This window comes from Apiospora aurea, assembly GCF_038362705.1.
Source record: "Apiospora aurea strain CBS 24483 chromosome Unknown utg000006l_segment0_segment0, whole genome shotgun sequence".
Classification (NCBI taxonomy): Eukaryota; Fungi; Ascomycota; class Sordariomycetes; order Amphisphaeriales; family Apiosporaceae; genus Apiospora; species Apiospora aurea.
In genome coordinates this window covers 3,160,043-3,173,446 of record NW_027117393.1, presented here as the reverse complement: position 1 = coordinate 3,173,446, position 13,404 = coordinate 3,160,043, and the positions used below count along the sequence as shown (strand labels likewise).

The following is a 13,404-nucleotide window of genomic DNA, read 5'->3' as shown; positions in this document are numbered from 1 at the left end:
ATGGGTGCCCCCAAGCTCGGCTTCGGCAGTATGCTGCTGGTCCTGGCCATCGTCTTGGTGGTCATGCCGGGCCGCGCTGCTGCCTTCGGAGCTGGTAACATCCCCTCGATCGCCCAGGTTGAAGGCCACAACTGGCGCCATGGCGATATTGAGGATATGCTGAAGACCATTGCCTTTCTTCACGGCAAGAAATGGACCACCCTTCTCGTCCAGCGCACCTACTTTGGTCAGTCGGCCTGCCTGCCCACATCACCTCCCTGTCAGTATGGAGAGCTAATGCGCAAAGGGGTACAGGCAATTGGCTGCGAGACTACTCCCAGGCCGTCGATGTGGGCAGTTTGAAAGGCGTCAATGCGGAAACTATTCGCGTTCTGGTTTGGATCTTGTCATTCTTGGCAAATGGCTATGCGACGGAAGAGTTTGAGGTCACAGCGGAACGCCTGGGTGTCTACCGTCCAGAGGAACATATCGACAACCCCCTTGGCTATGCCGATGGCAAAGATGCTCGCGAGTTCGACAAGCGGTTGCGCGGCCCCGCGATGCCCGTCGAGACAGAAATCGATATGCGCACTGGCATGAAGAACTACATCGCCAACGAGGCCGGTGGATGGGCAACCAGTGCCGGTTACCTCAGGAACAGCATCGCCCGCAGTGTTCATTTCGGCCGGCTATACACCTCCGGCTCCTCTCGCAAGGGCAACGAGGACGATCTCTGCGAGGCCCTGAGGTGCTTGGGTCAGTCGCTGCATTGTATGGAAGACTTCTCGGCCCACAGCAACTACTGCGAGCTGGCCCTCCGTGAGCTCGGTTACAACGAGGTCTTTCCACACTGCGGCACTGCGGCGCAGATCAATATTAACGGCAAACACATATACCCCATCGTTACTGGCACCTTCGGTGGTGTGGACTTCCTGCACTCTGTACTGGGCGAGGCAAACGACCACTTCACACAGTCCGAAGTCGATGAGATGAACACGGCACTTCTGAACGCTCAGATGACCACAAAGGGTGAAGGCAGCGGCTCTCGCGGATTTGGTGGACCCAGCACTGCGAGCAGCTTCGTATCTCTGGTCAGCAAGCTTCCAGTCATTGGCGGTGGTTTCGCTTCCGAGGCACGCGACTTGCAAAGGATGGCCGACGAGCAGGAGAGGCAGAACGAGATGTACTCTTCCACACGGAGTGGCGATGGAGCACGCAACACCAATCTGGTTCCCGGTATGAGCGAGAGCTTCGACCCCGTCAAAGTCGCCGGCCAGATTTACCCCATCCTCAAGTTCCGTGACAAGATTGTCAAGTCCATCAACAGGGGTATCGCCAAAATCCCAGGCTTGGAAAGCTTGCTCGAGCACATTAGCGAGACGCTGACCGCGTTTGTTCTCGGTCTGCTCGCCCCATTCATCCGTCCCATCATCAACCAGGTCACCAAGGTCCTGAAGGATGGATCCTCTGGCGTCATTGCCACAAGCGCCAACGCCCAGCTTGAGCCATGGAGAAACCCCAACTGCACGGATCCCACTCACTCGATGCTTTCGAAAGACCACTTTACCAATATCCTGAACCCTTGTGCAGGCAGGGTTGCTGCTACAGTTCTGCAATATGCTGTCCCGTAGGTCTTCCTCATGATGAGTAATAGACCCTTGAACTAATTGGACGAATAGGCGCATCTTGTATGCTTGGGAGAACCCTGGCGTCCCTGTTGACGAGGTGGTCAACGATGTGACCAGGGCGTTTCATCACCCGGCTCTCCGCGACGAGCGCACGGAAATCCACCGTGAGATGTTCCAGACCGTGCGCAAATGGGCCGACGAGTACCCTCGTCGCCATGAGCTGAACCACGTCCTTGGATCTCAGAGCGTCAAAGACGGCAAGAACCATGTCCTGCAAGGACAGGGTAGCAGGGCAATGCATTCCCACGGCGGTGGCATCTTTGATGGGGGTGCCGGAGACATGATGAGCAACAAGGGCCACGGAAGACCTACCAACTCGCTCTGGAGTAAGGTTGCGACTCGTGATCTTGATGCCATGGGCGCCGGTCACGGCGGTGGCGTCGGTTATATGGGTGCCAGCTCACCGGAGCCCTCGCACGCCCCGACTAACACTAGACCCCCGGGCAGCTTCGGGTACAAGACAGACGCACAGTCACCCACTGGAGGTGCGGCAGACTCGTACTACTCGGGCGGATCCGGCTATCAGGGCCAAGCACCACCGATTCAGTACGGAGGCGGTCCCCCGCAAGGATACGGGAACCAGCCGCCGCAGGGCTATGGAGCTCCGCCGCCGCAGGGATACGGTGGCCCGCCTCCCCAGGGTTACGGGATGCCACCGCAAGGATACCCAGCTCAGCCGACCTACGGCGCACCGCCTCCTGGCTGGGGTCAGGGCCCTCCCCCGCCTCAGGGTGGTTATCCGCCATACGGAGGCCAGGGCCAGTGGGGTGGAGGCTACAGGTATTGATCAGCTATAAGTAGGGAGAGCTTGGGGGAATAAGGGACAGGAAAAGGGGCCACAGGGGCGTTTTGGGGTGGTGTTTCAGGCTGGCTGGTAAATATATAATAAGAGAAGCTATGCAGATAGCGGCGGAGAGCTTTTTCTCAGCCAGTATTAAGGTCATCTATGTCTTGTCATGTATACAGGAGTTTTCCTATCCTTCTGAAAGCAGCCCAATACTCCGAAGACAAAAGAATGAGCCAAATCCGGAGTGAAATGTCTCCAACAGGTGCCCACATGGCCGTTAAATCGTAGTAGCACATCACTATCTAGCTTCTGTATGCTCGGGCAACCGTGATCAGGAATCGTGTCAGGCATGTGCTTCACACCAACCGCATTGCTTCGGGGAAGCACAGTGATTATAGAATGGAATCAAGAAAAACGCATATTGGTATTTTGGTGATAAAAGCGCGCCTGATTTGTGCATCTACCTGCAGCGCATCGAATGCTGACGATCCACAGGTGGCGTTTTTTCCCTTGATAACTGGGTGCATCCAAAACCGGACTATGGTTGCTGCTCAGTTTACTACAACGCCGTTGGGCCCCGTTTGGCGCCGCCCTCATCTCTCCCCAGAACGCCCGGCCTGATTTCTTTGTCTGTTCGCTCGCTCGCTCGCTCGCTCGCTTTGCTCTGCTCGTTCGCCGATCCGTCTACCCTCAGCTCTGGCCGGATAGGAAGGCAACCTCCACCTACTACTATACAATGGTCTCCTGATTACCCAAAGTGTGACCCAGGGGCAGGATATTTTTCTAGTAGTGTATATCTATGAAGATGTAAACCAAACTACAGCTTGGGCTTCACGGCCGACTTGGGAGGAGTCGTGGCCTCCTGGTTGACGAGAACCTCGCCAGTCTTTTGGCCGTTGCCAAAGAAGATGACCTGAACGGTCAAATCGTCCCTGTAGTCACAGTAATCGTCAGTAAGAGATTCAAAAATCTGCTTTGAGTACCCCTTTGATCGCGAAAACATTATGTATGCCAATGGCACTGAATAACCCCTGATCCGTACAGTACGACAGAAACTGGCGGGAGCAGCGCTTTCGCCATCAAGGGGATACGCAGAGAGGCAAAAACATACCTATAGCGTCTCGACATGGGCGAGACCAGAGTCAGCAGGGCACAAACCTGCTCCTCGTTCTTCCCACCCAGGGCATTGCGGATCAGATGCGTGGCGACGTTGCTATCCTTGACAACGAACCGCTCCTTGTCGTTGGGGGAGATACCCCACTGCTGGAGGCGAATGGGCGTCTTCTGACCGTCAGGACCATTGCCGTCCTTGGTGCTGTAGACAGGCAGGGTTTGCTTCGAACCAAAGATCTTGGACCAAACCGAGTTGAACTGCGAGTTGGACGATTCCGCAGCCTGCGTCTCGACCCACTTGCCAACGAGGCCTACTACTTCCTCGTTGGTCAACATCTCCCAGAGACCATCAGTGGCCATGACCAGGAAGTCGCCTCGCTCGGGCTGTATTTTGGTAGTTGTCACCACGGGTTCGGCCGTGACGTACGGAGGAGTCCTGAGGTGGGGCGAATAGCTGCGGCCGAAGAAACCCTTTCGAAGTCGGTCGGAGATGTCTCGGGTCCATTTATAGCTGGCATCACCGAATGCCCTGGTAGGTTCTAGACCGCCAAGGACTCTACCGTTGTGAACGACGCGTTCCTCGCCCGGGTGAGCCTTGCGCAAGCGAGCAGCTTCGCTGGGGTTGTTGCCAGTCTGGTCCTCGGACAGAGGGGTGGCAGTCCACTTGCCGGAATCGCTCCGGCGTCCCAACACGGCTCGCGAGTCGCCAGTGCATGCCACACGTAATGTCTTGGTGGCGCTATCGTAGAACGAGAGGAGGGCGCATGAGCCTGACAAGGCCGGCCCCAGAAGCTCAGCAGCCACCCTTTTGGAGTTGGACTTCAGAACCTTGTCCACGCTTTCGTGGACGATTTCGTGGTCCAGTCGCGTGAAACCGAGTTTCATAGCGGCATCGATAGCATCGGGCGAGGGAGGGGCGCCCATAGCAGTGGCAGCCTTGTAGGTAGAGTTGAGCTCGCGGGCTACCGAGGTGATCAAGGTCTGGCGCAGCTTGGCCGAGGTGGTCCAGCCAGCGTGACCATCGAAGACGCCCCAGAACATCCAATCGTTGGGTGCCTCACCAGTCTTGTGGGAGTCCCGCGGCGTGACCTCGACAATCTTCTCGGCATGGTCGTCCTCGATGGGGTTGTTGCTCGCCAACTGCACAATATCGTACCGCAGCACTCCTTGGCCGCGGTTCACCATGTAGGAGGCCTGGTTGTCCCGCAGCTTCTCGGTGGCTTGGTCGGGGGTGAGCATCTCGAGAATGTTGCCACCGGTGCCGTCGGCGCTCTTTGCGATGGGGCCTTCGCCGACAAAGGTTCCGGTATGGAGCTCGTCTGCGCCTACTACTAAGACGTTCCGGGTTGGCGCAGCATCACTCGGGGTGTTGGCGGCGCCGGTCGTGTAGGGGCGGGCAACTGCCGCGTCTGTTGAGGGGTCACCCTTGTAGGAGTACCAGGCGCCGTAGCCGACGAGGCCTGAGACCAAGGCGACGGAGACTCTTCTGAAGTACATGGAGGACTGCAGCGGCTCACCTAGAGCATTTTGTCGCTGCTGGGGTCGGGTGGCGTGGGTGGAGGAGGTGGACGAAGAAGACGACAAGGCTCGCAGGCCGCTAAGCTTGGTGAGGCCGGTGTTGGCGGAGCAGTGGTGCTGCAGCAGTAGGCCAACCTGTCGCGTGCGAACGTTTCGGGACAGGCCTCGGACGGTGGTTTGACAGGTTGTCCGGAAAGCTCTCACGGCGGCACAACGCATTTGGACCCGGGCAGGAAAGAGCGTCCTTGGCTCTCGAACTCTTCAAAAACACGGTTGGGAAAGGCAGGAATGAAGACGGGGTCAAACGCGCCGCAATGCAAAGGTCGAGGGACGACAAGGTTGGAGGACTCGCTTGGTGGGTCAAAGGACGGATGAGGAAAGAGGGTTTCAGTGCAGATGATGGTGCAAGTCACCTGTAGCAGCCCCTAGCAGCCTGTAGCAGCCGGTAGCAGCCTCGCAAGCACCAATCATCGACGGGCGGGTTGTGGAGAGTGGGCTGCCGGAGAGCACCTAAAAAAAGCCCTGGGGTTTTTGGCTTGACGTCCCCTGTAGTCTGGACCTACCTGGGCCTACAGTGGGTTTTACCACTTGCAGTGTAATCCGAAGGGAAGACGGACCTGCTGCTGTCACATGCGGACCCGACCCGAGATCAATCGGCACCACGTATAAAGAAGTTGTAGTATGTACAGACTGCCGGCCACGAACTGGAGCTGATCCTGATGATAGCTACATACATAGCGGGGTATCCAAACCAAGATGGACCAAAGCGAAGTCACTGCCTCGGACTCCAAGGCAAACGAAAACCAACCCCCTCCCTCTGGCGCAGCCTCCTCCGGGGGCGCCAGCATGGATACAGGACCCAACCAGAGTCCCGTCTATCGTGCCTTCGATAGCTACCCCTGGACCAAAGATCGCATTTTCCAGGTAATTGTTGTCTTATTTCGCTCGGTGCCCTGCTGTCGGTCGTGAGCCATGCCTATCCAGTCAAGTCTAGTCTGACGCTGAACGGACATCTCTCCCAGGAACAACTCTCCAAGGAGCTGTATACGCAGCATGATGCCAGCCCATCGGATATAGCGTTGGCCTGCCGGATCAAGCGATTCGAGGACAAGGTCGGCATCAAAGTAGATCCCGCCATGTACCAAGCCTACCGCGATGAGGGCGCGAAGCCCAAGGTAGATCTGGTCCCTCGATTCCTCCTCGAGCAGGAGCGTCTCCATGAGGTAAGCTGTTCGCCTCCTCGATTTCCATCCGCTTTTTCTCGGTTGAACTAAGACCCGAGATCGGTTTCATCTTCCCCAGCCGGATTTACGCAAGCGCAGATACGCTGCGTTGACAGGCGACTGGGGCGATGTACCAGTTGACCAGATCCCCTCTGGACAACTCTCGGCTCCCGTTGATGGAGGACTGACCGCACCTCTATGGCAACTGGCTGCCCCCAAGGCCGACCTCTACATAAAGAGAGATGTTCTAGCTTCGGGGGATGGGGGCAAGGAGCCGTACCCCAAGAAGTTTGAAGAGATCATCGAGTTCCTTCAGAGCGGAAAGGAGATCCCCGGCATCCAGAAGATCCCTGATACAGTGATTACCGATCCGGTAAGATGCCTTATTTTTCTGCGTCCATTGCTCTAGCACACGCTTCCATGTAACTGACGACATATTCAGTCGATAACCACCACTACCGGCCGCCCAGTGCCCCTAAAGCCATGGGAGAAGAAGCCCGCTAGCTAGACTTCGCTTACAAGTCATAATTCAGGTGTCAGAGAGTAAATGAGAGGCGCAACTAGCATATTTGCGCGTTGGGCCCTTGCTACTGGATACTACTGGCCACTTCGGCCATCAGTCACGGCGTGTAATTTGATCCCTGGGCGCGTGTTTCACTCTCAAGGGAGTACCGTTCACTTGAGCTTCTGGCAGTTTGACGAACCGGGCTTCCTCTGCATCCAAGCCAATTAATCACCATGGTGCCGTGAATCTGAAAGCTCAATGTACTTGGGAGAAATCATTCGTTTTTCTAAAGACCGACTACCTCAATCTAATCGTCAATGCCATAAACTGTTCCAGACTTCTCCTAGTCGCGGGATATCAATTTTCCTGCCAGAATACACAAACAAAACAGCTCAGAACACAATGCTAAAGATTCTGCGAATCATCTCTTCTTGCCTCAGTTCTACTCCTATCCACCCTCTTTGTTTCTTCTTAAGACACACGCAAATTGAAGCCTTTAGACACAAAGCAGTTACACCAACAGGTTTGTTGGCATGCTGGGCCACATCCGGGGCTGCTTAGAACCGAGAGCTGGAGATGGACGAGAAAAATGACGGGGGAAATGAATCATCAACGGTGGGAGTATCGGTTCGTCCACCGCTCATCCAAGTGGTGGTCTGGGGTTGAGACTAGGCGAGGAATGATCGATGGACGCCCAGATACTCGACTTTGTATCGCAAAAACCGTAAGGATGATATGTCCAAGGCACCATCGACCAGGCAGTAGCCCGCCGCGGTGTAGGATGTCATAGACGTATGATTCAGTAAAAGATTTCGTCAAGATGCTCAGATGTCGGTGCTCCCAAGGCTGAACCGATGTGAGATGTCTAGTTGCTTTTGGAGAAGTCGAAAAGAATCGAGATGAGAGGATGCAATGCAGAATGAAACGTCATCGTCGGCGAGGTATTGATACAATCTTAATTGGGCCACTTTCTGTGGCTGTCGAGATCGCGTATTACTGCTGGCTGAGCGTGTCAGATTTTGTTTATATGGACCAGACCAAGGTGGTAGAGAGTGAGCGGCTGGGTGACTTACTGAAGGACTAAAAAAGGGGTAGCTTGATGTATGCGAACGTATACCCAGATGAGCCGCTCCATCACTGGTATGAGCGACTCCATCTAGCATTCTGAGGCATCCGGCCCAAGTTGGTGCTGACGCAAGGGCCGGGACGGGTGGCCACGGCTGGGTTGGTACAAAGCATCCCAACTCGAGAGCCGAATTTGGAACCTCGAAGAGACACCATATGCTTGCGAATATGAGCAGCAACGATCTCCCGATGCTGGGGACTGGCATTGGTGAGGATGTACTGAATCAGGTAATTGCCATACTGGTCGCTGGCAATATCAATCAGCGGGATTCGAGGCCGGTCCACGCGACCCTCGCAAACGCGGTCAAGATAGCGAGCAAGAAACTCGGGGCCACCAATCTTCAAGCACTTCTCAACGACCTTGGATGCGTACTGATCCATGCTGTACTCGGCTGCGAAACGGATGACATGGTCAATAGCGCGGCTGCGGTCGGCAGGTGCTCCATGCTCGCAAATATGCTGAATGCACCAGTTTCCGAACTGTCCATGGGCAACGATGTCTATGTTCTGGAGCACCTCCTCAATGCAAGGTCGCTACCATATAATCAGCCGCAATCCTGAGGGGTAGCTTCGTCTGTAGGATTTTATATACCTTGTCCTCCTCAAGACAATTCTCGAAGATGTTCTGGACGACCAAGCTGCCAGTCTCACCAAGGGCGACGTCATGCCACATACCCTCCAAGGCATCGTTGACATACTTCATGATCTGAGGGGGGGACTCTGTCCATCGCAGTTCAAACAGCTTCTGCCAAACATGGCAAGCGTAGCGGTGAATGACGGTCTTGGGGATGTCGCGCAGGAGCTCGCCAACCATCTGACACTTGTAGTCCTCAGGCACGGAATCGAACGCCTTCTGGATAACATGGCAGCCAAAAGGATCCATCGAAAGGTTCAAGGTATGACCGCGAATGGCCTCGGCAATCTTGATGACCTGTTCCGGGGTACCGTGCTCAAAGCAACGCTGTACGAGGAAGTTGCCGAAGCGGTTGACCATCAAAGCGTGGGCCTGGAGAATTATTGCATCGACAATCTCGTACTTCTGATCCGGAGTGCCCACCTTGAGCTTCTGCTGGAGGAAGATGGAGGCCTGCTGATCATTGTTGCAGACAATCTTGTCGACAATGTACTTCCAGTTACAGTTAACGTTACGGTCCAGAAGGCGGCGGTAGTTCAGAGGTTCGGTCGTAGGCAGATAGGTTGGTGCTTCCGTTGCCACAGACTGCTAAATATCACATCTCAGTATCGGTTCCTCAGCAATAGAAAGAAGCTGGAGCCATGAATACATACCTCGGTTTTCCAAGGACCACCAGATGAAGATGAAGTGAACTCCGTGGCTAAGGGAGACAAGGGAGTGCCGACGGGAGCTTGCTGCTGGTTGGCATATGGACCCATGCCCATTGGGTATTGGCCAGAACCGGGTATATTTCCAGCGCCTGAATCGAAGGGTATCTGTCCATAGCTGTTGTAGCCGTTGCCGTAACTGGCCTGGCTGCCGAAGGATGGTGCACCAAAACGGCTATCGTGGCTACGACCGCCTCGTCGACCTCCTGGTCCTCGGACAGTCATGTCGTTGTACTCTGGAGTGAGGCGATCGCTACGATACATATCGCCGGACGGTCCGTTGTAGTTGACAGGGGGTTCCATGAAGCCTTGAGGACCGTTGCGGGGTCCCCAAGCTCCGTTCTGAGGCATCTCATTGCCAGGGTAACCGCTCTGGTTCTGAACGATGTTTGGACCGGGCCGGGAGCCATTGCCCCAGATAGCACGTGCTCGATTGAAGCCATTTGCCGAATAAGCCTCGCTGATGTCTGAACGAGAGTCATCGAAACCGTTCCAGTTGTTAGCCTGTTCTCGATTCTGCTGAGAGGGAAGAATGACACTGGGGCCACCAATGGCAGGGCCGCTCGAGACTTCCTGGTCAGCAGCATAGTCACCTCCTGGGATCGGCGGGCTAGAGCCGAACTCTGGCTTCACGGGCTGGCCCTTGAGATTGTTGATCTCATTCTGTGCATCAGCCAAAGCCTTCTTCAAACGGTTCACCTCATCATCGCTAGACTGGCCACCGTTTGTGGCGTCACTGGTTGGTCGAGTAGATGGGGCAGTCGTGTTGAAGTCCTCCGTGGCTGGTGTGTCTGGCATCGAGTGGCTGGTAAGATGATGGTGGCCTGGGTTCAAGTACGAGGCACCATGGGCCGCAAACTTGTACGCTTCTCCTTGCTTCTGCAGTTTGGCAGATTGCTCCGTGAGATCAGCAAGGAGTCTATCCATAGGTGTCGAGTCGGGAGTGCCAGAAGTGTCCGAAGGACCAAGTGCATCGTGGTTCAGCTTCATCTTCTTCGTCAACTAGTTAGCATTCTGTTATTTGGAGTAGAGAGTATGTGACAGCAAGGGAGGAGACGAGACATCAAATATCCTCGAAGTTGAACAACGTACCTTAGGACAGCTCTGATTGACCAGAGAAGCCGTGGAGATGCTTGTCAACGACTTCTTGAGGGACGGCTTTGCCATAGTCTGATCCTGAGCCGTACAATGTCAATCCTGCTCGATCATCCGGTGTACTGCTGGATGCTTGGGGATGAGACAGTGATTGTAGGTAGTGTTGAGGGGGTGGGAGAGGACCGAGTACTCAGGAATGGCGGAGGATGCAAAATCCACCACTGCCTGCATGGACGCTCGGCCAGATATGTGAATGGAATGGGGATTGGGGAAGGGATTGGGGGAAAATAATCAAACCTGCTTACCTCTGCAACAGCCGAATCGGCATTGACATGCATGATGTTGTCCTCCATGGTCACACTCTTGGATGCGAGTGGTCGACGGACGACAGGTGAGCCAGTGGAAGCATTGCCAGCCATCTCGAAAATGGGTCTGCGGGTTGTTGGACTGGATGTGGGATTTTCTGCAGGTTTGATGACCTAACTTCTCAAAACAAAATTGCGAGATGGCAGATATGCCTTGAATAGCAAGCAGGATAGATCAAGTATGATGGGAGAGAGGGAAGAAGAAGAAGAGAGGGAAGTCTCGGGTCTGGGGAGGCAACTCAGTACCGTGACCGGAGATGAGGTGAGGTGGAAGATGGGACGAAGGTGAGAAGGAGATGCAGAGGTGACGAGAATTATTTTGAGTACAGCTGCGAGTGGGCAGTTGGCAAAAGAGCGGAGAGTTGCAAAACTTGAGGGTAGGTACCCGTACTTGCTGGGATAGCTGCGTACAAGTTACCTTGGTAGGTAGGCAGAGAGGTAAGAGCTCTCCAGGGCCGTTCCTGCTTTATCGTATGTCTCCTGGGAGGTGGTTGACAAAAAGGTCGAACAGTGAACGGTTGACAGGTGCGAGGTATCCTGTGGGATAACCGCCAGGCAATATTCAAGCTTCTGATGTATGCCTCTTTTCAAAACACACAGGTTCAGGGTTTATCTGGACCTGGGGCCAACTAACAACCTCGAGCATTCATTTATGGAGGTTGCTTTCCAGAAAAGCCTCCAGTTGGCGACATATTCAGCAGTGGGCATCCTCAGGATATGCATGCATCTTTGTCTGCACCCCTTGGAAGTCACGGATACCCTATGTAGGTGCCAAGCCAACTGGTTGGATTATAGTATTTGTGTGTCAGGGGAAGAGCACACTTCGATGACCAGGCCCAGCCGGGACAAATTGAGAATCACTTGCATCGACAACCACACTATGACTCTGTATTGCAAGTGATGCGTGCATGATGCATACCTATCATGCGTATCGTACCTCTTGTAAGCTTAGCGTACTAAATCGATGGCTGCTCCCTTGTCTTACTATATCAACACTTGATGTCCGTGGAGGCCCTCGTATGCACGCACGAAACAATTCCTGTCAGGTGCGACTGTGGCGCAGACGTGGTATTCTTCCACAATCGCTTTCACTTTGAAGCTCGTTTCTCAGGAGCCGGCTGGTAGACAATAGGCAGAGTAGGACGACGTCCTAATCAGAGAAAGGGCTTTGCCTCCCAGCAATACCATTAGCATTGGTGCCGGGTTTATTAAAATGGCCCTTCTTCACCACACCAAACTGCATGTAGCAAGACCAAAACAGTCGCAAGTCTTCCAACGAAGTGAGAGTTCCCAGATGGTTTTGTGAATATGGAGGTGATCAGCACGTTAGCATATTTTACTAGATTTAACTATCAAGGGTACACTGGCTGCACCAAATCGTCAACATACCATGCACGTCTGTCATATCGAGACATGCATTTTTGTAGCACACGTATAAGCCCAAATTGTACGGATTTAATATATAGTGCCCCGGCCAGTTCCAACACCTGGATCAGAGCCTGTACGAGCTGGCATTCGTAGAGCCTGGCGAAACCAGCCTTGGCCGCCCCTGTTCGGATGTCTGAGGGAGCATCTCTATATTGCGTAATGTATGAAGACGCACGCAATGCTGCCATGTGTCCAGGCTGTTATACATATATATATTACAGGTCGTTGTCGTTGCGTGGAGTCGCTCATTTCTTTCCTCTCTCGGGGCTAATAAGAGTTAGCATTGCTGGTGTACGCCTGGATGTTGTTGTAGCTTACCAGCTGGGGGAGTTCTCTTCTTCTTCGGCGGCTGCTTTCCTCGTTGACGCACGCTGTAGGTCCAATTAGCCTGGTGCCCGAAAACCTATTGTTGTCCTGGAAGATACGAACCCTGCGATGTGTTCTTGCCAGTCCTCAAACTCCTCATTCACACCCTCCAACTCGAGATGCTTGAAGTCCTTGAGAAGCTCGTTCAGACTCGGGCCCCTCGGCGGGTAGTACTTGGCCAGCGAAGGCCCTCGTAAACGCTGTCGCAGGATTTTGTTGCCCATGCGAATGCCATCGGGGTTGTACGTTGTCGAGAAGATTTCGCATTGCGCCTGCGATTGATTAGTGCTGGTGCCTTGGCCAATTGGGCAGTAGCCGGAATACGGACCTTCATAAGGCTCAGCAACCTTGCTCGCGGCACTGCCATTTTGTCCAGAGCCTGGATCAGTGTAGTCTGAAGATGCTGTCAGGTTGTCGCGAACTAAAAGTCAATGTACCTTGAGGCTCAGGCTGCGCCAGCGAACCAATCGGTAAAAAAGGACCCGCATCACCGAACATTTGATTGGCTTAATTCTTGACTACCAACATACACACCCTGGCAGACTCAACCTCAAGCAAGCAGAAAACGCCATCAAACTGAAGTAGGTGTCAATCAGTACCTACCTAGTTGGTCTACAAGTTGGCCATGCAGGAATACGGGATTCATACATGCACGAAGCCAGTGGCTGACCAATGGTTAGTCCATTTGGGATATGGACAGTTGTGCCAGTACGATTATCCCGTACGGCTGATACCGGCCACAGCGCCAACAGGAACGCGGCACTTGAGGTAGTATTCATGAAGAGCGACGTCTGTTAAAAGGACATGGAGCATTCTGAACACAATGAGCAGAACAGTGCATTGAAATAAGAAGATGTTTCTTCCGGCTGTT

At 54.1% G+C, this 13,404-nt stretch overlaps 5 protein-coding genes across 5 annotated transcripts; 2 read left to right on the top strand and 3 right to left on the bottom strand.

The window, feature by feature from the left end:
* PG986_009545 (uncharacterized protein) lies at nucleotides 1-2,454 on the top strand (the record flags this gene model as incomplete). Its single annotated transcript, XM_066845767.1, has 3 exons — nucleotides 1-226; nucleotides 295-1,606; nucleotides 1,659-2,454. The coding sequence occupies 3 exons, from the start codon at nucleotides 1-3 to the stop codon at nucleotides 2,452-2,454; spliced, it is 2,334 nt and encodes a 777-aa protein (XP_066698165.1).
* An 817-nt stretch (nucleotides 2,455-3,271) lies between these two features.
* Nucleotides 3,272-5,304, bottom strand: PG986_009544 (protein phosphatase 2c protein; the record flags this gene model as incomplete). The annotated part of the gene is made up of 2 exons (XM_066845766.1): nucleotides 3,272-3,386; nucleotides 3,566-5,304. The coding sequence occupies 2 exons, from the start codon at nucleotides 5,302-5,304 to the stop codon at nucleotides 3,272-3,274; spliced, it is 1,854 nt and encodes a 617-aa protein (XP_066698164.1).
* A 537-nt stretch (nucleotides 5,305-5,841) lies between these two features.
* Nucleotides 5,842-6,816, top strand: PG986_009543 (uncharacterized protein; the record flags this gene model as incomplete). The annotated part of the gene is made up of 4 exons (XM_066845765.1): nucleotides 5,842-6,009; nucleotides 6,075-6,308; nucleotides 6,388-6,681; nucleotides 6,751-6,816. The coding sequence occupies 4 exons, from the start codon at nucleotides 5,842-5,844 to the stop codon at nucleotides 6,814-6,816; spliced, it is 762 nt and encodes a 253-aa protein (XP_066698163.1).
* Nucleotides 6,817-7,947: 1,131 nt separating this feature from the next.
* PG986_009542 (pumilio-family RNA binding repeat protein) lies at nucleotides 7,948-10,727 on the bottom strand (the record flags this gene model as incomplete). The annotated part of the gene is made up of 5 exons (XM_066845764.1): nucleotides 7,948-8,472; nucleotides 8,531-9,157; nucleotides 9,226-10,281; nucleotides 10,372-10,455; nucleotides 10,680-10,727. 5 exons carry the CDS (start codon nucleotides 10,725-10,727, stop codon nucleotides 7,948-7,950), a joined length of 2,340 nt encoding a protein of 779 aa, XP_066698162.1.
* A 1,685-nt stretch (nucleotides 10,728-12,412) lies between these two features.
* PG986_009541 (mitochondrial 37S ribosomal protein mS33) lies at nucleotides 12,413-12,900 on the bottom strand (the record flags this gene model as incomplete). The annotated part of the gene is made up of 4 exons (XM_066845763.1): nucleotides 12,413-12,434; nucleotides 12,486-12,538; nucleotides 12,593-12,805; nucleotides 12,862-12,900. 4 exons carry the CDS (start codon nucleotides 12,898-12,900, stop codon nucleotides 12,413-12,415), a joined length of 327 nt encoding a protein of 108 aa, XP_066698161.1.
* Nucleotides 12,901-13,404: the final 504 nt, after the last annotated feature.